Source organism: Brienomyrus brachyistius, chromosome 21, assembly GCF_023856365.1.
Source record: "Brienomyrus brachyistius isolate T26 chromosome 21, BBRACH_0.4, whole genome shotgun sequence".
Classification (NCBI taxonomy): Eukaryota; Metazoa; Chordata; class Actinopteri; order Osteoglossiformes; family Mormyridae; genus Brienomyrus; species Brienomyrus brachyistius.
Genome location: NC_064553.1, coordinates 11,028,654 through 11,052,471, shown reverse-complemented (window position 1 = coordinate 11,052,471; position 23,818 = coordinate 11,028,654). Strand labels below are relative to the sequence as shown.

The 23,818-nt window shown below is 42.3% G+C and overlaps 1 protein-coding gene and 1 long non-coding RNA gene across 2 annotated transcripts in view; both read left to right on the top strand.

Moving 5' to 3' along the window:
• Nucleotides 1-1,338: 1,338 nt before the first annotated feature.
• LOC125716820 (uncharacterized) overlaps nucleotides 1,339-23,818 on the top strand; it is a 35,239-nt gene continuing 12,759 nt past the window's right edge. Inside the window, exon 1 of the long non-coding RNA XR_007384407.1 lies at nucleotides 1,339-1,927. This is a non-coding gene — a long non-coding RNA (uncharacterized LOC125716820). The remainder of the gene's footprint in view (nucleotides 1,928-23,818) is intronic.
• LOC125716818 (transcription factor Sox-2) lies at nucleotides 13,590-19,850 on the top strand. Its single transcript, XM_048989583.1, has one exon. It carries the CDS (start codon nucleotides 18,194-18,196, stop codon nucleotides 19,139-19,141), a length of 948 nt encoding a protein of 315 aa, XP_048845540.1. The 5' UTR covers nucleotides 13,590-18,193; the 3' UTR covers nucleotides 19,142-19,850.

Below are 23,818 nucleotides of genomic sequence, written 5' to 3'. Positions count from 1 at the left end.
CATTTCTTTGTCTTATTTTGGCTCAACTTTTCTGATTTCCCAAGGTGGCTTTTAACAACCAATTTTTAAAAGTGTTTAAAAAAGAGAAACACGCCCCCCCCCCCCCCCCCCCCCCGTCCCCCCCCCCCCCGTCCATCAACGGTTTGAAAAATCCAGCTTGGATAGTATTTGGAAATAACTACTTATCAAAATATCAAAAAATGAACAGAATCTGTATATAATGTATGTGTTTCATGTCATGTGTCACTTGAACATTTATCCTATAAACCGGCCTATTCTGTACGTCATTAGATGCTGTTCTGGGCTGTTTATTTTGAATCCAAACAACTGGATTTGCGTGTGAAACCTGCAAAGGCTCGGCCGTCGAGATGGACCTCTCAAGATCACTTTGCCTCCTCGCTCGAATTCATTTCAGGGCTTATCTGCTCCTCACAAGAGCCTCTGTTTTCGGTGCGAAGAATAACCCTCTCCCTGAGACGGACAGGCCAAGGACTGGCCTTAAGCCATTTCTCATTCAGGCGCCTTTATGTGCTTTTAAAGAAGCTGTCAAAGCCCCTCCATACTTGGCCGAAAAGGCCAAATCTACAGTACAACAGAAGAGACAGAAAGGAAAGTTTTTATTTTTTTTATCGGGGGCCCCCCCATTGTGCAGACGGAGCAGAGGGGAATTTTAGCAATGTGCAATTTACCCCAAAGGCTCTTACTGTACACAGCCACAGTGATGGTAATTTCCCCCCTTTTATAGCCGTGAAAAGATAACCATCAATCAGCTGTCAATTGGTCAATTGAGGAAGTGCTGAAAAGAAAGTGGACGAACAATCCTGACTCTCCCAGCTACCTCGGAGCGAGCAGGGACACTGGGAAAAAGTGGCAGCTGGAATCCTGGGAGGAATGGACTGGGCAGGTGCCGGACCTCTATGTGGCGGAGAAGGTGGTCGGATCAGACATGCTGCTTAAGATCTTAGATGCTGACTGTTTTCACTGTGGTGCTACTGTGAGATAAGTAGTGCTTTGGTGTGTTAAATGTCAAGAATATTTGTACTCCTTAATCAGAATCTAGGGTTGAACCCTGAACCTAAAATCCATGCACGTACTGCAAGAATAAAACTGAATTTAAATTTAACATATTGCGACTAAGTGTTCTATCAGTTTGGTCTTTTTAAAATACGGTTTTAAGAAACATCGTTTAAAATGTACAGTTCTCAGTAAGCTCAAGATAAATCTATGTTTCTTCTTTTACGTTTTACTAACCGCTGACAAGTGTCACTGTTTTGTATTAGAAGCTATTCTCCCAAAGTGAGCAGGCTAAAAATTCACGTGAGGTTTAATAGGCGTATTCGCCCTGAGGTTGCTGTGTTCGGGAGCTTCCCGGAGTTCCCTTGGCTGGGATTTTTGGGAGATTCCGTTCCGCGGAATCAATTTCAATCCCTCGCCTCACCATTAAAGCTTTGGGGTGACATTTCGATTTCCACGTTCTGCCCGCACTCCTCCGAGAAGGCTGATAAAAAAATGCCGTGGCAGGCCTAGCGGCTGAGATACCATCAGCTGGAAATCCATGCCGGGGTTTCCCGCCGCCCACATTGTCTATTCTGCTCCGCTATGTGAAAAATGTTGAATATCAACAATAGGTTTCAGTGCCGTATTGTTGAGTTTTGTATGAACTAATCTTGCCTTGCTAAAAAGGACCTACAGCTTGGACAAAAAGTCTACAGAGGCTGCATTCCGCTCTCTCCTTACACCGAGGCGAGCCGAGGCAGAGGAGAAGACGCTGCTGGTGCTGCTGGCTCCTCTCTCTTAAAAGTCCCGTCCCGCTTGCTTGCAGGTGCCGGCCCCTGCTGCACCTGGGTGGGGACCCTGCCTGGGAAACACCCTGGATTTATGGCACAAGCTAGGCCTCGGAGGGACAGCCGGGCACAGATAGGCTGGGGTAAGTCGCGCATGACCGCTGTGATGTTCCCCGCGAAGGTGGCAGGCAGTGTGCTGGCCGGGGCAATCTGACGTGAGCAAAGCGCTGGCGTCCCAAGTGAGGCCTGTTATACCCGCTGGAAAGGTGCTTATATTACGTGCAATTTGGTAAATGTCCAAAAGTGAGAATTTCGTCGGTCGCTTTTGTTTAGCAGTACATTTTAAATGGAATGCATTGCTAAAGATTATGCAGGCATTTGTGTAACTGTTTTATGCAGAGATCCTCTGGCAGATTCAGATGTAGGTGTCTGGATGCTCTTCTCGCATACAGACGGGTCCAAGAAGGGGGGCGGGGGTGTCCGACACTGGGTGCCGACCATCAGCTCGCACCTGAATGGACAACGCAGTGCTTGGCTTTGTGTCAGGAGGTGGATCTGGTTCCACTTTTTGGATTATTTAGCAAAACAGATCAACAGAAGGTTTAGGTATACCTTTAAAACAGAGAAGAAATTATCTTGGGGGGGGTAATCTTATGAAATATTTTATGTAGATGTAGGTGTGGGGGGGGGATTATTTGCATTTTAAACAGAGTTCTCATTTTCTTGCATTTGTGTTCATCTAAGAAAGCTGAATTTGGTTAAGTTCACAGTTTCTGGGTTTTACTCTGTAGTTTTGTCACTATGACCAGCTTGCATTTTAAACTGCTTTACTATTTTTATTTTTGGCTGCCAGAGTTTCATTTCGGACTGATTCTAATGCTGTAATTTAATAACTGTAATATATTGCATTGTGCAGTCCTGGACATCACAGCCATAGCTGAAGAGAAGCTATAAGTTATTGCTCTCTAACTCCGGTCAGTATGTTTTGGCTGCAGGTAGATTGCCTGAGTGTCACGCATGGGGCGGGGGGGTTGCCAGTATATGCACACAGCCTGTGGTCTGCCAATTAGCACAGAGCCCCAGCCAGGGGAGAGAGACACTGGGAGGGGCGGCCGGCACTTTTCACGAGACCAAACTTGGGAGTGAGACCTATGCGTCCGTCTGCATGTCTTCCTGTCGAGGCCGAGCTGACAAAACCGCGATCTGGTTTCTCATTCTTTTCTCTTTAAACAAAAGTTACTGGAACTAAATGCAACATTATATACGTATCAAGTTACTCAAAGCCTGTCCCACCAAACACATTGCTAATAATGTTTTACACTTTGTTTTGCTTCTATTTGTTATGGAATTGTTTCTAACAGTTTATGTCGATCGTCTGTATACTGTTTGCACGCTTCTTACTTGCCGGCCTGGTGTTTCATGCACTCTGGAGCTGCTGCCCTCACTCTGCATTCTGTTTCGTTTGGTGTCCATTACACAGCCTGCTCTCCATGGCTCCCCTCAGCATGGTACTCAAACGAAAGCTCGTTTATGAATACAGTGCTGGTCACATGCTCATGAAAAGCCCTTAACCTGTGTCTTTACTTCCCGTGAACGGGCTTCGTTACACGTGAGCCCTGCTGCATTTTGAAGCGTCCAAGTGAGATACATGCTATACAGCAGCTCTGAGCTCCCCCCCCCCCCCCCAGCCACCCATCACCACCACACACACTGTCTTGTGCTCCAAACCAGGCACTCTAGTGTTAATTAAGGGGCTGCAGGGTAGACAATAGAGAGCCGGGAGTTCTGGATAATGTGAACATCCAGGATTCCCCCTCTCCACTTCCCCACCCCCCCACCGGCAGCCACCCCCCCCCCCCCCCAGGACCTACCCCCAGAGGAGCTCTCTTTGTCTCGTCAGCTCTGCATTTATCCTTTCCCCACTATCTCTCCTCTCTGCCCCACTGAGTTCAGGCCTTCAAATTAGTCGTTCAATAAGGCCGATTTGAAGCACTGGTGAGGGAGGGGGGTTTGTGACGCGGATGCCTACCCCGGGGGGGCCCTGATGGCCAAATTCCCCCTTCCGTTCCACAACACGGCCTTGGTCTTGCACTAAAATACAACACTCAATACCCCCCCCCCTCCCCAACACCAGTAATGCCACCCGAGAGTAGAGCCTCTCTGAATGAGCACAGAGCACAGGCCGGGCAGAGCAGGAATAAAAGTGCGGAAATCGGATGCCATTTCAGAGCGATCCCAGATGGCGTGCAGAGGTGTTCTGTCATCCTCGTGAGCCGGAAACGCCAAACTGCGCCCGCCGGCGGAGCTAATCCCTGAAAATACAGTGTCTTTCCGCTAAGTCTCCCTCGAGACGAGATACGCGGCCACCATCCGTAAGCAGATCAATAACCAAATGCATATTTATTACAATTTCATCGCTTAGCCAGTGCGTTAAACCACGCATCATACTGTTTGAAAGCCATTTGCACTGCTGGGTGTTTCACATGCACAGTTCAGGTTACGCTGAGGCGGGATGCCGCGTTGGGCAGCACCGAAGACACACACAGCCAGTGTTGTGGGTTTCATTCCCACCCCCGGCTCCCTGCGTGTGGCAGCTGTGTGTCTGTGGGTTTAATCCTGCAATTCAAAAGGTGAATTGGTCACTGTAAAGTGTCCAGTGTTTCCCGGGACCGATTCCAGGTCCACTGTGATAAGAAGTTATGGAAGATTAATGGAATTCAGCTTAAGTATTTTACACAAAGGTAGGCCTTCTCCTGGGACTTAAACCAAAAACCTCCCGGTTAGGGTTCCAAGAGTGCCGCCCCAGTGTCTCACACTACATTACCATCTTGTTTGCAGAATTAGGGCTGAATTATGAATTGATAATGCTGTGGAAACAGTGGCCCAAACTCCAAATAAACCTCGCTTTGATCTGATCTGGGTACAGCCCTCTGGTGTGCGGGCTTGTTCATCCGCGTATTGTGTGGCACTAATCTGGACCTGGCTCTCGCGGCCTTTGAGGAGATGTCATAGAGGGACCTTATTGTTCTCACGCGGTAAACATCAGGCTTCAGAGCGCTCTGCAAAGACAGTGGCGGGATTTTCACAAATCACAGTTATGCACAGCAACCCCATTTGCTGGGCTTTTGGCTGCTCAAGGACATTCCAGCTGTAAGAATGACCGTTTCAAAGATTTAATTAAAATATTTATGCAATAAAAGGAAATATCAAGCTGTTATAATAATGCATATTTGTGGGGAACTAACAGTTGCATGTTTAACAACTTTGCTGTTAGTTTGTGGTGTATAAAAGATGCGCCTGATTGTGTTTGTGGAGCTTGCATGCTCTCTGTGTGTTGGAATGGACTTCCTCTCACAATAGCTCATAGTGTGTGACTGCATGGGGCAGTGTCAATCCAGACCTTTGCCTCATAGAAAACTGATGGATGGATGGATGGATGTGTGTAAACTATATGGAAACTGTATGGAGTCACTTGGTTGTTGTTTGTTGTTGTTTTGTCTATTCCGGCCTCCAAACGGGGTCTTCTTCAAGGCGCAGGGGCACGGACCACCAGAAACCACTGGAGCCATTTTCTAGGGTTCAGAATGGAGGCTTTCGTTTTAGCTTTCCGTCACAAGTAATTCACTGACTCCACTTTAAGGATTAGCTGGGAATACTAATACAATTTGAAAAGGAAGAAAGAAAAGACATTAGTAAACTGCCAAGGACGACTGAGAAGTAAAATCACTTTAACAGGGCCCAGTTCAAAATCAGAAAAATACAAAATTAGGCTTATGGTAAGAGATTCCAGTTTAACTCTTGCAGGCCGGCCTCCAATCCAGTTAAACAGATTCATGATGAATCACAGATTCATATTATCTTGCCTTCAACCCTGGAACCCTTTGGGAGTAGCTATCTGTGTCACATGTCACTATCACCATGTCTGCTGGCTGCGATCTACCTCCTCACTGCAGTTTATATAGATCAACGTGCGTTTCGTTTTCTCATGGCCGCCAGTGCTCACTGCAATGACCCCATCCGTAATCTCTAAATGGGAGGCCGCTCACCTGCCCCACCTCCCACAGAGGTCAGAATCTGTATCTCCTCCATATTCCAGTGCGCAGGTAATATGAATATGATGTAGACAGGCATTTCGATTTAAGGGCAGCATGAAATTTGTCTCTGGTACTTGTTCAAGTGCTTATTATATTAGAGTCCATTTGGGTTCTTTGGTGAACACCTCCCTCAAGATTACGGAAAGTATTTCTCCTCATTACTCTGCCGATCTGCGGCAATAAGCCCATTGAAATGATAATCGTACTCTCAGTGTGTACACACGCATATTACCCCTCTTCTCTCTACCCCCAGCATTAAATGATACACCTCAGAGTGTAAATACGGGACTGCAACCCCTTTGAAACTGAAAGCACATTAGCGTTATCCAGCTCCTCTGCCTACTGCTCCTACGCTTTCAGATCTTCAGAGCCGATAATATTAAGTGGAATGTCTGTAATAAAGTGGTTTTAACGGCTAATTCATATAACTATGCAAATTGGGTGAGTGGATATCTATCAGAAAACAAATGCCAGTGCCCTTTAAGATCCTCCGACCAGGCCATACGTTTGTAGAATTACCCATATTAGGCTGTCGCTTATCTCATTGTGTTCTGTAATGCATAACTGAAAGATAAAATTTAGATGGATTTTCATTTTTAAATAAGATGTGTAGAGATTTTCCAAGCAGTAGCGCCCGTATGAAACATTGTTGTGGACCATGACCATCTTCGAAATCGCTTTTAGCATCTTCGAACAACTTTGAGATTTTAAGATTATATGGGCGATAGCGGCGAAACGACGATAAATGATGGGCGGCTGGTTGACGTGCCGCGGCTTTGGATGCGGACCTTATGAATGCGGGAGGTCGCTGTATGCTGAACGGCATTAACCTGCTTTCAGCAATATTTAGTACAGTATGTCGTCTGCTATTTGCATGATCTGCATCGCTCATTTCCGCTAATTTGCTTTCTTTTGTAGTCAGTCAGCTCCCAGACATACAGTATCGTTACAAAAAAATATGCAAATCGGCACTATTTATGTTCTTATCAATCCCCAGTTGCAGTGATTGTTTTCTTCGGGAGGAGGAACATCGCAATACGAGAGGGAGCCGGATGGTGCATATAGATCACTGGATTCCAGCTAGTTTATTGCAGAGGTTCATTTGGAGAATTGCACGCATGATCTACCTCCGTTCGCGACCGGGCAAGACGCCGTTTTGTAAACGCTGCCTTTTTGCACTCGATGATAATTAGCCCTGGCATTGGAAACCATCAAATTTAATTAGTGATATGAATACCAGCGAGGGGCATATAATGTGTGATTGTGCCAGTATCTTTCTAGAAAACGAACCCTTTAAAATAAATTTTGCTATATTAATCATCTACCAAAAATACTTTTTTGATCACTAAATTAATAGTTTTGATCGTGTTTTTTTTAATTCATGGATATAGGCGATTGCCCTCTATAATTACTATACCAGCCTCCTCCTATTCACCCTTATTAATTCCTTTTTTTGGCCTAGTCCCAGAAGGCTGCCCTGCCTTATATTTTCTAATTACTTCTGTAATTGAATTTGCCCTCTGTTTCCCAATTGTTTTGTTCATCCTCTTGCTCGTAGGTGCATCGGACCTTTTGTTTGTTGCAGCCTTTACTGACAGCGCATACGCTCGCCTCCATTCTCCTCGTCCCGCAGTTTCTTAGCCAGTTGCTTTTTATCTTTAGGCTCCTATAGGGTCTGCTGTAACAGTCACACGGGTTTTGTGCAGATGTTTTTTTCCAATGGGGTCTGTGGAGGGAGGAAAAGGAACCTTTTCATTCTTCTGGCTTAGAGAGGCAATTACTGCATGTTCCTCCTGCACATATGCACTTACTAACACCTGCTCTGATCTGGAGGCCTTTCTAAGTTGCTCAGGTGTTTTCGTTAAGCCTTTTTTTGGCAGCAATTTTATTGCTAAAGGGATTTTAAATTTAAAATGCTGCCAACCACTGAGGATTTGTGTGACGTAAGTCTTTTGTTGGCTTGTTTTTGTTTTATTTTGTATATCTGGGAGGACTTGAAGAACACATTCCGTTTTGAAGCACTGAACATTGCAATCTCCCTCTCTACGACAGTAAGGTATGCTGTGCTTTTTGAAGCCATGTGACACAAACTACTTGTAAAGCGTTTTAGTCACCGATGAGCCACACATATAGACAAGGACAGTGGCTGTTCCATTTATGTATATATTATTCATTTATTTATCAGATTCCTGGAGTTTGTTTTTCAATTCTTATAGGTAGTTTTCTTCAGTAGTTTGTCATGAGTACCATACAGTGACCTGTGGATTTGACCTGGTAACCTTCTGTAGATTGTCAGAGGAGGGGTCATAGACCCATCACGGCCTTTCTGTGGGGCTTTCTGCCCTCTGTCTTCTGGCACACCTGACAGCATTCCCCCCCTCCTCCCCCCCCACCCCACCACCCCTGCTGCGACGTTTCCTCCCAATCCATCCCTCTCCCTTTGTCCCCTTATCAAGCCTACAGGTCATTGTGCAAAAACCACAGTGGGACTGCAGGCTCGCTAGCAATGGAGAGCTCACGCGTCCATAATCCTCTCTTTGTCACACAGAGATGCACAGGTGGGTGGGTGCGTGCATGTGTGCGCACGCGCACGACCCCAGCAACGGGGGATGGAGGTGCGAAGCCCACGATCCTGGTCGTTTCCACTCGAGCATCCGTCCGTCAATCAAAACTGAGAGTCAGCCCCCAGCCTGAATAGAGAGTGGACTCAGCTGAGAGAACTTGATAATGTCGCTTGTCAGGCGGCCTGCTAGCTCCTCTTCCCCAATGAGGAATGCATTTGATGGTCGCTCTGTGTGTATGTATGTGTGTGTGTGTGGGATGTGGCTACTGAGTGGGTGTACGTATGGGGACACCCACTGACAGCAGTGCTAACGGCTCTCTGCAAATGGTGACACGTCGATCGTGGCTGGGATCAAAATCGTCATGGCACTATGGAAGACGCTCTGTCTGGAACCGCATGCTGGCTGGCTGCTTCATGTGGAAGCTTTGGTCTTCCTCCTTATGTCATACCAATGACCTGCGGGGGTCATGACGACTGTGGTGTGGAGCCGCCCCTTCTATCGTGAATCCTGCGGCCGTCACCCACGACTGCGACCTCAGTAGTCGCCGTTCTGATCGACTAACTGATATTCCTGTCCCATAAACCGGGGGGGGGGGGATATCTATCCCGAGCGTCGACACTCCTGTCATTAGACAGATTGCCCATCGTAGGCCAGTTGTGCCTGATTGAGCTGTCGATCTACCGATACTTAAGAGCTGGTGGATACACTCTCTCTGATCGATGTCATTTTACACCTCAGTTATGATCTGTGATTGAGGTCGGTAGCCATCATGTGACACGGAGGCTTGAGTGCTGTGGTCAGGGTGGCAAATGAGCCTTATAGAGAGAGCAGAACAACATATATACGTGGAATTCTCTTAGTCTGTTTTTATAAGGAAATTCTTTATGTTTTCTACAGGTTTTTATTCTGTCAAAGATGTACTGTTTTAGATACATAATATTTTGGCTGCAAAAGGAACGTGAGAGATAAAGCAAGTGAACAGAGGCCTCGGGAAATGTACAGCGGCGACCTGTCCCTTTGTATAAGGTGCTTTTTTTTTTTTTTTTTTACATTTTCAAGGATGTCAGGCTAAGAGACGAGGGAAGGGGGAAGAAAATCAATGCCACAGTCTCTCGGATAAGCCGAGCAAATTATACGAGCTCAGCTGCCCCTTTGTATGGCTGCTATACGCTCAGAAGATACCGGAAGATGGAACTGCCGAATGGCAGGCAGACTCAATGTTCGGTATTGATCTGGCGAAAATGTCAATAGGGAGACAAAGCTGTCGGGCCCACGGTGCACTGGAGACGGCGAAACGTTAGGGATGCGGGTCAGGAGAGACAGAGATTTCTCCACTTAATTCCGGTCCAAATCTTGCCAGATGTCTTTTATCCCAAACGGTTCTCATCATGCAGAATCATCCTTATAAGACACCTCACTGTCTTTATAAATGGATCACTCCTGCTTTTTTTTATTTTACCAGTGTAAACTGGTCAGTACCAATGGGTGAGCAATACATGCCCGTGGTCAGAAGGTCGCAGATTCAAATCCCAGGGTCAGTAGAGTGATGTCACCATTGGGCCCTTGAGCAAGACCCTTAACTCCCAGATTCCTAAGGATCCAGCTGACCCTGCATTCTCAAGAAAAGACTCACCTTGGATATAAGCTTCTGCCGAATAAATGTAATTAAAAAGAATTAAATAAAGATACAATTTAATGTGCTAAAATTTAAAAAGAAATAACAGAAATTTTTTGTTATAACATGCATTGGATTTCTCACATCGCTTTCAGAAAACAATAAGACACACACACGTGCATACAATAGCAATGAAATAGCTCTTTATTTTCATACAGCTCATCGTAGATGTTTGCATGGTGGGCTAAGTGACATTTTCAAGCACGGGGGAGAGAAGTGAGACTGCTTCCCCTCCAGGTTGGGACCTTCGGGGAGATAATGAAGAAAGAGGCGGGTGAAGTGCCCGGTGATAGCAGCGTGTGATAATGTCGCTCAATTAGCGCGCATTTGTAGCGGGGGGAAGCGAGTGGCGCGGCTCTGCCGGCAGATGCTAGCAGTGGGAGGCGAAAGGATCCGTCAGCTGAGGCTTCGCTGGCAACGGCCCACGCGCGGGACAAGAGCGCCGGCAGATGCGGCAAACTGTTGCACGCACTTGCTGCGGGTTGCCGGGCGTCAAGTGTTTGCGGTGGGGAGGGAAGGAGTCCGTGTTTCTTCAGCGGCATCCGTCCCCGGAGTTCTTGGCATTTCGTTCAGCTGGGGAAAAGGGGGTCCTTGAAGTCTCAGCACGCCTTTGCTCTCCTTGGACAGCTGGAGCCAGGTGATTTGTGCCCTACTCTCCATCCCCCCTGCTAGGCCCCTTTCCTGGCCTAATATCGAAATTTGAAGATTATCCCCTGAACAACAGAAATAAGTTGTCAGATCTTTACTCACGTGTCCATGCCGGGTCGGGACGAGGAGGCGCCGTCCCAATTTCCCCACAGCGCCCCCTGTCTGCGGCTCTAGGCCAAGAGGGATCCACTCTATCGAGCTCCGTTTCCCTCCCCAGTGGAGTGGCAGCGATGGGTATGTTCAGCCACTGCTGAAACGGTCAGTAGACATTTACGCCGCTGATGGTGCCATGACACAGGCAGAGTTTGCCTGCTGGGGGGCCTCCAGATAGATTTTGCATTCAGGGGGGTGCATTAAGGGAGAGGGGAGGGTGGGCAACACATCACCCTTAATATTCAGGCAGCTAAATTACCCATATGGGGGGCAACAATGTATATTTTTTTATATATAAAACCTTATTCCATATGATGATAACCCAAGCAGCAACTGAGCAGCATTTTTTACTTGCTTAAAAGCTGTCTTAGAAAAACATGTGTTTAACATTGCTTTATTAGCTAATTTTATTGGCGTTAACTGCACATAACATGCATTCGCTTTTGATGACTTTCAGGAACGTCGGAACCCCTGATGTCGCTTTGCAGTAGTTGGTGTTTCTCCTAAAGGATATGAGTATATATGTGATCCTGCTTCTTGTAGCTCGATATGTTCCTGAGGCCTCGAAGTCTCCTCGATTTCTGAGCCGCCGCTAAACCCCCGGGGGGGCCTGTCAGAAGAGCCTAGTTTCACCCCTAAAGTGGTCCACAGGCGCCAGCACCCTATGTCACGTGAAGTCATGTGACCTGGACGGAGCTGGTTCCACTGTAATCTGAGCAGTGCAGGATCTCCCCATGACGGCCGCGCACAGAAGACGTCTCACATGACGCTTCTTCCTTGGCAAGCTCCTAAATGACTCTCCGCACTTAATTATGGTGGATGAGAGCCACATCTCGTTACTCTTTTTCACAGCCTGAGCCGCCGGTAATCCCAAACAAAGGGTCTGGCCAGGGAAACGGTGGGATTATCTGGTGCGGTTATAGTCTCATGGATAATGAAGTGCAGTCAACAGAATCAAAGCCTTATTTTAATTCAAATAGGGCAGTAAACAAACCCCACTTACATCTTGCGGCAGGAATGACTGTTTAGTAAGGACAACAGCCTGTCCCGTCCGTGTCATGGCTGCGTGAGCAATGCTTTTATTTAAGAGGACTCAATCCAGTAATTATGACGAGGCTATTGCGTGTTTGATTTGATGACAAACACAGTCCATGCTGTGGCAGTGGGCGTATTGTGGATTATGCGATATAATCGTATTGCGTTCATAAAAACAACAGTAAATGCAATAATAAAAACATCACTCTGTGCCAATTTGTCGGGTAGAATTTCATTTTAAAAATACTGTTATGAGCTCTCCGGTAAATGATTATGAAATACATAATCTGTTCTGTGTTAAGATATTCACGGCGTTTGGCACGCGGGACTCCCCCCCACCTCGCCTATGCGCCGCCCCGACGGGTGTCGGGGTCACACGCAGTACAGTGTCGCGACTCCATGAGCTTTACCCGCCAGGCACCTTTCAGTCAAACGCAGCTGAGACCTGCTCATCTAGACGTGCTCCTGATTCTTTACGCGCCCTCAGTACCGCTATCTACACCGTGTTATTCCCTGTCCAAATGGCAACATGATCTTACTTTATTGTGCGTAATGTACAACCTGGAAATCAACCCATCAAAAACAGATGACTATTTAATATTACTAGCAATTAGGCCTAATGTTATGCCTACACAAAACTGTTCCATTTTATTACTGGTCCGGCTCTGAAACCTCCACATATGAACGTTTTATAAATAATACAAATATTTTGGGTGCACATTCGAGTATACCTTTATAACTGCATAAATTTCCAAACTTTCATAACATTACATATATTTTTCATTTTTACACATTCCAAGTGTTCAGCTGGAAAAATATAACAAAAATCTGTTATCATTTTTCTTATATTTACGGTAAAATAAATTGGTTTTGCGACATATTTTAACAACAAATTAAACCTGTCGATAAAAATAATTTAATGGGAAATTCATTTTTCCTGATTAAAAACTAACTATCAAGAATATCACCTTGAAAAACGATGTCTTTCTCGTTTGTTCCACTCAAAATAACCTTCTCCATATTTTGCATATCGGAGTAATGAAATAGAAAGTCCGCACAATTACCTCGTTTTCGTTCTAGAACTTTTTAAATCGACGGTAACGATTATCAATTAAATCGATTTTAAGTCGAAGTATATTACAGAGAATGCAGAGCAACAGGTCTCCATCGACGCATTTTGCGGCGTATTGCTGAGTTCATTGGCTGTATTATCTACCTGCAGCCAAGCAGTTTATGGCAGGAAAAAGTTCATTGGCTGTGTTCAGAACAGGCACGCAGTGTATTCTGTTTGGGTTACATGATCCCTACTGTGGCATTGTGACTGTTCATTGATCACCTATTGCTTTATATATAAATGGCCGGATGTCAAAGTGCACATATGACTGCGAACGACAAGCACAATTACTTTTATTTATATATGCTATACATAATGGTGCGCCTATATATTTACTATAATAATAATTATAATAATTATTATAATTCGTGGCCTATTTTGTGTAAAAATGAAAAGGAAAATCCCCATTCTGCGGCTTTAATAAACAGAACCTATTACCTCACGGAAGCTTTTGTCAGCCTTACACAAGAGGGAACAAAATGGTTATTCAGAAGACCCCTTTAGATTTTTTATTGTGGCTAGTATTCACAAAGAGTAGTGTCGTTGTATTAAAAGGAACCATCTGTACCAGAAACAATGGCTTCAAATTGTCGTTGAATGCCCGCGGAAAAATATAAAGCGTTTTCTTCTTGTAATCTATGGCGAGGGTATAAAGCGGACTTCGTAGCTGACTTTTGGTTTTTGTGGATGCATTCCTCAGATCCTTCTCTTTACTGATTCCGTTGCCACAAACGGATTCTCCTGTTCCTATGCTAGACCGAGAAATGTACATGGAAGAGCGCCTGCATTATTGCACATTAACGAAGTTGCTGCACTCTTTCGAAGGCGGAAATTTTAATGGTAACGAAGAATACTACAATCTGGACCGACGGGAAAGAGAGCCATGGCAGGATGTGCCTGGCAAAAGTTGGATAGATTCAGAAAATGTTCTTGTCAATCAGCTTATGATGGAGACTGTATCCTATCAGGGACGTAAGTATACATGCGGGATAGTAACTAGGCATGCGACCCCTTTGCGTCTCCATGTACTTGAAGCAGGTCGAAGTTTGCGTGGGCTTGAGAATGAGATTCATTAGTTTTCCGTGTTATCATTGTCCTTCAACGGCGACGTTTAGCGCGTCTACTGCAAATTACAGATAAGCAAATATATAAACGTAGCCTATACCAAAACTATACAAGTTATGTGTTGCAGTATTTTTCAATATGGCATAAAACTCAAAATGCAGGAAATCGAATTGTAGCTATAAAATACTACGCAGAGTTTTTAAAAAAATTCCTAAGTTACCGGTCCGCATTACTACATGTTTAAAATATAGAGCAACTTAACGTCCCCACACGGTAAATTAATGTAATTGCATTCATTTATGCCTAGAGGTGCTGCGGTGTACAAGCTGCGTTACCCACCTATAGGTTAATAAATTAATAGGTCGTACCGTAAACTTTACTTTTATTATAATCTGAGGATTTTCACAATGTTGTGCTCGGGCACTCACGTGTGCGACGTGCAGCTTGCTTCAATAAACTTATTTCGGCTGTGCCAATATGTTTGCAATTTGCTTTTGTACTTGTAGTTTTCATAAGCTGTTTATTGGTTTAAATTGTGTGTTAATAACGGTGGTATAATGCCTCACAAGTACTTAACTTTATGGACAAACATTTTTGAGTGGCTTCCAAAGAAAATGTGATTAATAGGAGCAATAATTGTGAAATGTGATAACTGACATTAGGTTAATTGACAAGCAACTAAAACCATAGATTACTGGTTCGATACCTCTGAAAGTTTTAAATTGTAATAAACAATATTTCATCTTCATAAATGCAAGTGCATTTAAACGACAATGTTAATCTATTTGCAGACGACTATAAAATGAGTATTTAATTACGTTCGCGCATACACGAAAGCGTATTTATGGGACTGCTATTATGCAATTATATAATTTATAAAGTTTATATTACTCAACTAGTATTAATTTATTTGATATTATTTATGGTGTAAGAGAATGTATTGTTGGGTTGGTACTTCCCAAATTGTTTCAAACTATTTTTTTTTTATTTCCCTTAATGACCTGCACCTGGCGTTTTCTGATTGTCACCTGTTCGGCCCCTAGTGGGCGAATCCAAGGGTACAAGCCCATGGTTTTCAAAGTATGAAACTGCTGGTATTTGAAAACAAACTACCCCGAAAACGGTGATTACAGGAGTACATTTCATATACAGACTCGCTAGGTGTCTTTTATATTTAACTGTCAGCTTTTTTAAAATTTAGCGTTTATAGTTCAACAGATTGCAGAGGAATTATATTCCAACTTGCAAAAAGTTAAACATGCAATTTTTATAAGAATATGAGTAACACAATACTCTGTGATGTCTGTAATGTTCCCGGGGAAATGCTTTTCAATATAAATTATTTATTATACAAGCGCCTTGAATGCTTACGTTGTACATATAAATACAAAAATCTACAAAAAAAAACTCTAAAAGTGCAACTCAGCACCTACTAGAATATCTGCGCCAAAACGCCTTGTCATGTTTGAGATATTTAATTTTACATTACGATTTCTTACATATAATGAGCGCATTAATCATGTACGTCTGTCGTGGCTGTTGGTGATTAAACACTGTTTCTTTAAACGCCATTGGTCGTCAAAATGTATTCTGCTTAGCAATACGAAAAAAAATCCATTTAACAAGAACATTCTTCGAGGGTCTGAAGGATCCCCACGGCTCCTCTACATTTCCATAAGAAGATTAAGGAGTGGAAGGGAAAGCACTCAAATGCAGATGTGGAAAGAAAAGCGATTTAACAAGCATCATGATAATCCGATATTTGGCTATTTCTCGTTGAATTATACTGAAATTGTAAACGTAATCTTGATACATAATTTTAAATTAAATGCAATAAAATGAATCAGAAATGCGCGCCCGTTGCGCGTGACTGATGTGTGTTTTAAATAGCATTAGGCCTATACCGTTTTTTATGTATTTAAAAGACAAAATTTGTTATCTTTAAATTCCCGAATAAAATATTTTTCCGGTGTAAAGCGAAGTTCTTAAAATAAGGTTCGCTTACGTTTTACTGCATATATGTAGGCCTATCTTACATGGTAAATTATAGAAACAGCACAACAACATTTCATATGTTCGAGTTAAATATCCGAGACAATCTATCATAGCAGAAAATTATTGTCTATTAAAAACAACTTACAGTGACATTGCTATTAATCCGCTGACGGCATCTGTTTGGCGTAAATTGATAATTTTATGATTCTTCTGTAAATGTTATACATGTCATTTTATATCACAAAGCCCGTTTAAAACCTAATGTTCTTTACATAATCGCAATTAGTGTGTATTTAAAATAAAATAAATATGCTATAAATACATAAACCATACCAAATGAGAACTGAACTATTTATAAAACCTCGAAATCCGATAAATATATAGGCTACTTATTTTTTTATGGGAAGATTATAATTGTCTAGTGTATCGTTGCGGATTTCTGTTTCGTCCCAGTTAAGATAAAAATTATTTTCGTTAACAATAGTTAGCCAGTAGACGGCGCTATTTGTTCATAACAGTTTTACATTACCAGCCGGAGTCTATTCTCTGTAGCTCTATAGCTCTTTAAACTGTGTAGTCCGTCCGAGTGGTACTGCTGACATATCTAAGTTCAGTACAGTGCAGACCTGATACACAATTTGAGAAATCTTGGATTGTCATTTTTGTGGAGCAGGAATTGTTCAGAAATGCCTTAAATTTGTATGTTTTGAAGTTATCCGAAGTAAATTGTTTGTTAGTTCTATTAGACTATTTAAATCATGTTCTCTCAGTCTAAAGACGGACTGAGAAAGTCCTTGACAGTTAACCGCCTTTTTTACTTGCGTTCTGGTACATTTAAGTAGGCCTAACCAAGACTGTATACAATGTAGAAAAGCACAACATGATCTTTTATTCCGTGTTATGAAGGACGTTTCTGTCAGAGCTTCTGTCATGCGTCTTGTCTTAATTTATACAGGCCTTTTTTTAACTTTATTAACTATTTCAAAATTAGAAAGCTACCCTATATTTTCCTAACAAGTGATATTTTTGGGGGTAATGTTATGTGCATAATCAGTTCCAGTGGAACCTAAAAGTTCAAGTTGCATGAAGATAATTACTACTGAATTTTAAAATGTACCAGAATTAATCATGAATAACGCAATAAAGATGAATTACCGGCGCTTTCACATTGTACGTTCTTTATTAGACACAGGAGCAAAATTCGTTGTTTCCTCTTGATGAATAGTTACATTTATTATTTTAAAAGTTTAATTAACTGAAACAGTAAACATACATAGCAAAAGTTATTGTATAAATCAAACCTTTTCATTAAAAATATAACTTTTATGTAAATAATTTGCGTATAAGAAACCGACATGGAGCATACCAAAACTTCTCCTTGTAAAACTTTAGGTATTTTTGAATATATTTATATATATATATGTATATATATTAAACAGATAGTTGCAGTTCCTTCTCCAAACGCCTTTGCCCTCCATCACGGCGAGAAAAGTAAGCGCTGTATTCGAGCTCAGAAGTGGAACTTGTGTAAAATTTAAAAGGTATGTATTTTATATGGTTTGAGCGGGAAGCAATTTTGCAGCGTCCCAGCACTTAAAATTTTCGTTAGTTTAACACTTGCTACATCAATAAATATGAGGGAATAAATATGTGACTGCATTGGCTGACTTTAAAACAGCGTCTGCCTGGCGGTGTTGCCGATGACCGCGAGTAACCCCGCCCCTTTATGCTAATAAAAGGCACAATCCTAACCGAGGGAGCAGTCGCTCTGTGATTGGTCAAGTAAAACCCATTTATTCCCTGACAGCCCTCATCACATGAATGGTTGTCTATTAACTTGTTCAAAAAGTATCTGGAGTTGTCAAGACTCCTCTGAAAAGGGAAAAGTAGTTTGTTGATTCCAAAACACCAAGAGAGAAGTTAGTGGACACAACAGGACCGGTTCTGAGAAGGGAAAACTCTTTGCCATTCCAGAAAAGTTACTGAAAATTAAGGTAACAACGCCGAACGATCCACGGTTTGGACTTTCTTTCTCCGGTGAAGCAGGTTGCACAGAATTCGCGTGAATGTACAGCATGATGGAAACCGATCTCAAGCCCCCCGCCCCTCAGACAAATTCCGGGGGTACGGGTAATTCTAATTCCTCTGGAAACAACCAGAAAAACAGTCCGGACCGAGTCAAAAGACCCATGAATGCTTTTATGGTTTGGTCACGAGGGCAGCGAAGAAAAATGGCACAAGAAAATCCCAAAATGCACAATTCGGAGATTAGCAAGAGACTTGGGGCAGAGTGGAAACTTTTATCTGAGAGCGAGAAGCGACCGTTCATCGACGAAGCCAAGCGCCTCCGTGCCCTGCACATGAAGGAGCACCCGGATTACAAATACCGGCCCAGGCGAAAAACCAAGACACTGATGAAGAAGGACAAATACACCCTACCAGGTGGGATTCTTGCCCCGGGAGGTAATGCTATGAGCGCCGGGGTAGGTGTGGGGGCTGGCTTGGGTGCTGGGGTCAATCAGAGGATGGACAGCTATGCGCATATGAATGGCTGGACCAACGGCGGCTATGGTATGATGCAGGAGCAGCTTGGCTACCCGCAGCACCCCGGGTTGAACGCTCACAACACGGCGCAAATGCAACCCATGCATCGCTATGATATGAGCGCGCTCCAGTACAACTCAATGACCAGCTCGCAGACGTACATGAACGGATCGCCCACGTATAGCATGTCCTACTCCCAGCAGAGTACCCCGGGAATGACGCTTGGTTCCATGGGTTCTGTGGTCAAGTCAGAGTCCAGTTCGAGCCCACCGGTGGTCACATCTACCACTCATTCGAGGGCTCCTCCTTGTCAGACCGGAGACCTTCGGGACATGATCAGTATGTACTTACCGGGGGCTGAAGTGCCAGAACAAACGGCCCAGAGCAGACTGCACATGCCCCAGCATTACCAGACCGCACCAGTACCCGGTACAGCAATTAATGGCACGCTCCCATTGTCGCATATGTAGGTTAAAGTTTATTACAGAAACTGGACTATTTTTGTACAGAACATTTTGGGTTGGGGAAAGCTGTACAGAACTCAAGGAAAGAACACAAACTTTTTCTTTTTTATTTTCCAGGAAATGTTCTAGTGGAACGCTAAATGTCTATCGATTAAATGTTTTATTATTCCGAGCAACTTTTGTACAGTATTTATCAGACATATAGCAAATGAAAATACCTAATGTTCGTAGATGAAAAAAAAAGTTGTTGCATTTCAAATGTGGAAATCGCAGAGCATTTGTTTGAGTTCAGTTTCGTTTGAATATCGCAAAACTTACAAAGGGAAAAAAAAGTTTAAAGAATCAGGTAAAAAGTGTATCCTTAACGGTTTATGGCAAACTAAACAGTTTTAATTTTTGCATATATGAAAGGACAGACAGTTACACGAATTGTTAATTTATATTTTCGTCCCCTGTTTTTCATTTCTTATATAATAAGTTTGTGTTCTTTATTTCTCATGGTTTGTAATATTTCTGTAAATTTATTGTGATATTTAGTTTTATTTTTCAATTTTAAGTTCTGTAGTTGTATTTTAAAATTCGGCACTGTTTAGGACAGTCGCCCACCTCCATGTACATATATATTTGAACTAATATCATCTTTATAACAGTTACGGTTCAGTTTTTTTCAATATGCAGAGTTTGAAAATAATAAATTTTTGAAATTTGGATACACGTATATTGTTTGAGTTTTGATTGTAATTGTTTGCTATAGTCAATTCGCTAGTAACGTTGCAGAAGTACTAAAACGAATAGAATAATGTATAGATACCTTAAGGGGAATTTAAAAATTGCTTAAACATGAAATACACTTAACATATATTTAGGCCCGACCGTGGCATTAATCTGCTGGTTGTGTTGGTATCTAAACTTCTGAAACGTTGACAGTGCTGGTTTTGAAACCACCCCTTTTGGTTGTAACGTGAACCATTTCAATTGGCATTCATGTAGTGTGCGAAAGACGAGCTGTTTCTTGAAAACAAGCACGGAACGATACTTTGAAATTGAAGCGATGCACGGAGATTTTTCCTTGTTATTAATTTTGCGGCCTCAATGATGATTGTGTGTTATTTTCTGAAGTTCGGATCTCAAAAACCAGTGTTTTACGAGCAGTCAATTTCTCGTCCTAGTTTTTGAAAGTAAGATCCACTTAAAATATTACACATTGTAAGGCGCTATATAGTGTCACTTACATTTTTTCTTTGTTATATTTTCGCAGGTAATCACTTGCTTTTCCTTGTCATCGGTAACTTCAATTAAGTTCCACTGCTGCTTAGCTCAAAGATCTTTTTTTTTAACCAGTGGCTGTTGAAGTAGCATTTCATAAATGTGTTAGTCTTTAAGAAATACGGATATATTTATTTACCCGGACGTATAAAGTCTATGGATGAAAGCACATTTTCCCATTTAACCTCATGTTAGTTCAGAATCAGTGATAAATGCGTTTCAGTTTTGGAAGCGATGCAATATTTAAAAACCTGTAATATTTTTTTTAATAAAAATATTAATTGTGCCGCTAATGAAGAGTAATTCTTTTACGTATCGAACCGTATCTGTTTAAAATGTCAGTTAGAATTTTTAGAATGATGTCTGCATATGTGAATATCTCCGGGAAAATGTGGATATTATAGCCTGATGTTTTCCCTCAAACTGAAACTTCTTGAAGATATTATTGATATGTAAAACACTTAGCAGAAAGCCGAGCCTTAATTTTATATGAAGTCAGAATATCAAGAAAAGGTTAAATAAATACGTTAACGACATTTACAATGTTTTATTTAATGTGTCACAAAGTGTGCAAAAACCTTTTGGGCGCGCTAACATATTTTGTTGATTAATGTATTCCTTGACATTTTTACTGTTTTTCGTACTACTGTTTTTCATTTTAAAATACAATAAATTTAGTCAGATTGCGTTAATGTATTTGATAGGGTTACTTTTTAATGTCAATGGCCTTGTGTATTTAAGAACCGAGCAGTGTTTAAGATGGGCATCCATGGGGAATTGAACAGCGCTTCAAATCTGACGGGTGTTAAAATATTTTGCCGAACCGCAGACGTAGATTAGCACAGCCCCTTGCCAAAGCCGGGAAGCTTCTATTACATGGGGTCTCTGGGGAGAAAAGCTCACATTAACCGCTAAATGAATATTTGACGAGGGCTCATTGCAAAGTATTATTACCACAAATGCGTCCCTACTGGACTTTCATAGGGTCAAGGAGCAGTGGTTCAATTAATTATTTACACAAGCAGTCGATCTAGTTGTAATAGCGGAATCCGTTCGATAAACTGTGGGCTTTATAGCGCACCGTGGTAATAGATTGTCATTAATTCTTATGAATAATCTCGCGATATTTTTGTATTGAGTTAAAGAGGAATTGTTTCTTAAAGCAGGCCTATAGAATTATGTCGAGAATGTACGGAGTCTTCGAATAAGATCATCAATAACCTATACATAGGCCTAATATTAGAACAATGCTAAGATTTCGATACTTTAAGGACAAATATAAATCAAATTCGTTTTAAATTCGAATTAAATTGCGTTTAGTGATTCGTGGTAGAAAAAAATGCATGTAACCAGGATGTGCCATTCCCTCCTATTTTGAACCTTTTCGCTGAAAGCCTAAACTTTGTTAATTCAGTCAAAGACCACTTTATCAGCTACCGCAAAAAAAAAAAAAAAAAAAAAACTACGGTTTGCTTATCACCATTGTATGTGGTGATTTTGTCACGTGTTGCCCCTTGTAGTTAATGCAACAGGTAAAGAGAGTGATAAAGATAAATCAGCATATTAAAAAATAAATCAGACTGTGAGATAGTTTAACGCACTTTAACCACTGGAAACTGTTTTACACGTCTCAAGTTTAGTTTACTTTAGCTTAAAATTCATATGTTTGGGCAAATTTTCCCTTTAGAATCGAACAATGTAAGGCTTTACGGTATCAAATATTGTGTCGCCTGCTTTCATTTCTTTGTATATGTACATGCATTTAATGTATTTTATAGGACATCAGACCCATTGTCTTAAGACGACACACATCTGTTCTCCAGTAAAAATTAATACTAAACACATACTATAATATTATGGTAGCCTATACGGCGGCCTGGATTATGGCTGCACGCTCTCCGGTTGTGGAGTATTTGATACCTCACGCAAAACCCTTGCAGCAAAGTCGTTTGTCATAATTATCAAAGTCAGCAAGCTGTTTATTTAAAAACTGAGAAGTGCGGCAAACTCCTTTAACCGAGACTGAAACCTGCAGATGGGATACATTTTGGAGCGCGCTCTGGGAAATACACTGGGAAATGATAAGTAATTAATGTTCTTAACAAGTAGAAACTCCTCCGGAGAATCTTATCGTGTCCTGCCAGATTCACTCCCATACTGTATGCCTATGTGTACTCCTGTGACGTCATTGGCCTTCAATTCACAAAGGACATTTGGGGATGGGTCTGCGTTATTTCTGCAAAAATGCAAACATTCAGGAAGACACACAAATTACCTTTATTTCGCCCCTGCAGTATATATGGCCATGACTGCGTGGCCGTATGCCGTCCTTTACGCTATTTGGAAGTTAATATATTAGTAAAGTAGCCTAATAAGGTACTGTTATGTCTTACCCAAAAGTAATAACCCTCAGCTGGCGGAATTGCTTTTGCTTTCGCTGCATAAGTATTTATTATTGAATAATGAGTCGTTCTTGTAATCAATTAATTAATTTAATGAAGCCACGGGCTCCCTAAAAATAACATTATTCTGCAAAACCGCACTATGGTGTTTTTCTCGCTTCGTAGGCGGGGGCGTAACGTTCCGAGATAGCGCAGAATTGCAAACTGCCAGAGATGTCGTCTCTTTTAACAGTCCGTCGTTGGTGAATGGCCGCTGCTCTCTGACCCAGTGCAGGTGCAGGGAAAGGGGCGGGGGTAGGGGTGGGGGTTAATGTGGGGTGGGTGGATGGGTGGAGATGGGGGCCTTCACGCAACCGAAAAGCACAGCCTGTTCAATAGAACTCACACTGTCAGCCAGCATGGCATCATCTCGGGGTTTCTCTCTCTCCCTCTCTCTCTCTCTCTCTCTATGCGCGGTCCTATGCACGCCTCACAAATCATTTGACCTCTGAGCCTGACCACACCCCACCCCCCCAGCACAATCATTGTTATAATGTTCTTAAACATTATTTGTTAGATTAAAAGGTAAACGCGTTCCACACCGTGTGTAATCTTACTATAGAAAACATTCTATAACTGCAATGCCATACATGTGTGGTTGGACACAACCGAGTCTCAAAGTTCACAAGAACGCATAGGCGTATCGAGAAAACTACCAGAAGACCTTGCGTTTTTGTCGCACGCATCATTTCGATAGGTGACAGTAATTTAAATATAAATAACAGCACCAAAGATGGCTTTCAATTCATAATATGGTGTCATTTAAACGGACGCCACCATTCAGCAGATTAGATAGTGTCAAAACGATCTACAATAATGAGGTGAAAACATCCTCCTCTGGTGCCTGGAAATTAAACGGTACATCTCTGCTTTTCTGTCCGAGGGTGCTGACGCCGTTTAATGAATACTAGGAATAATTTAGTGTTTCCTTTGGTTTTAGTAACACGCATCCTTATTAATATTTGGTAAAGTTTGG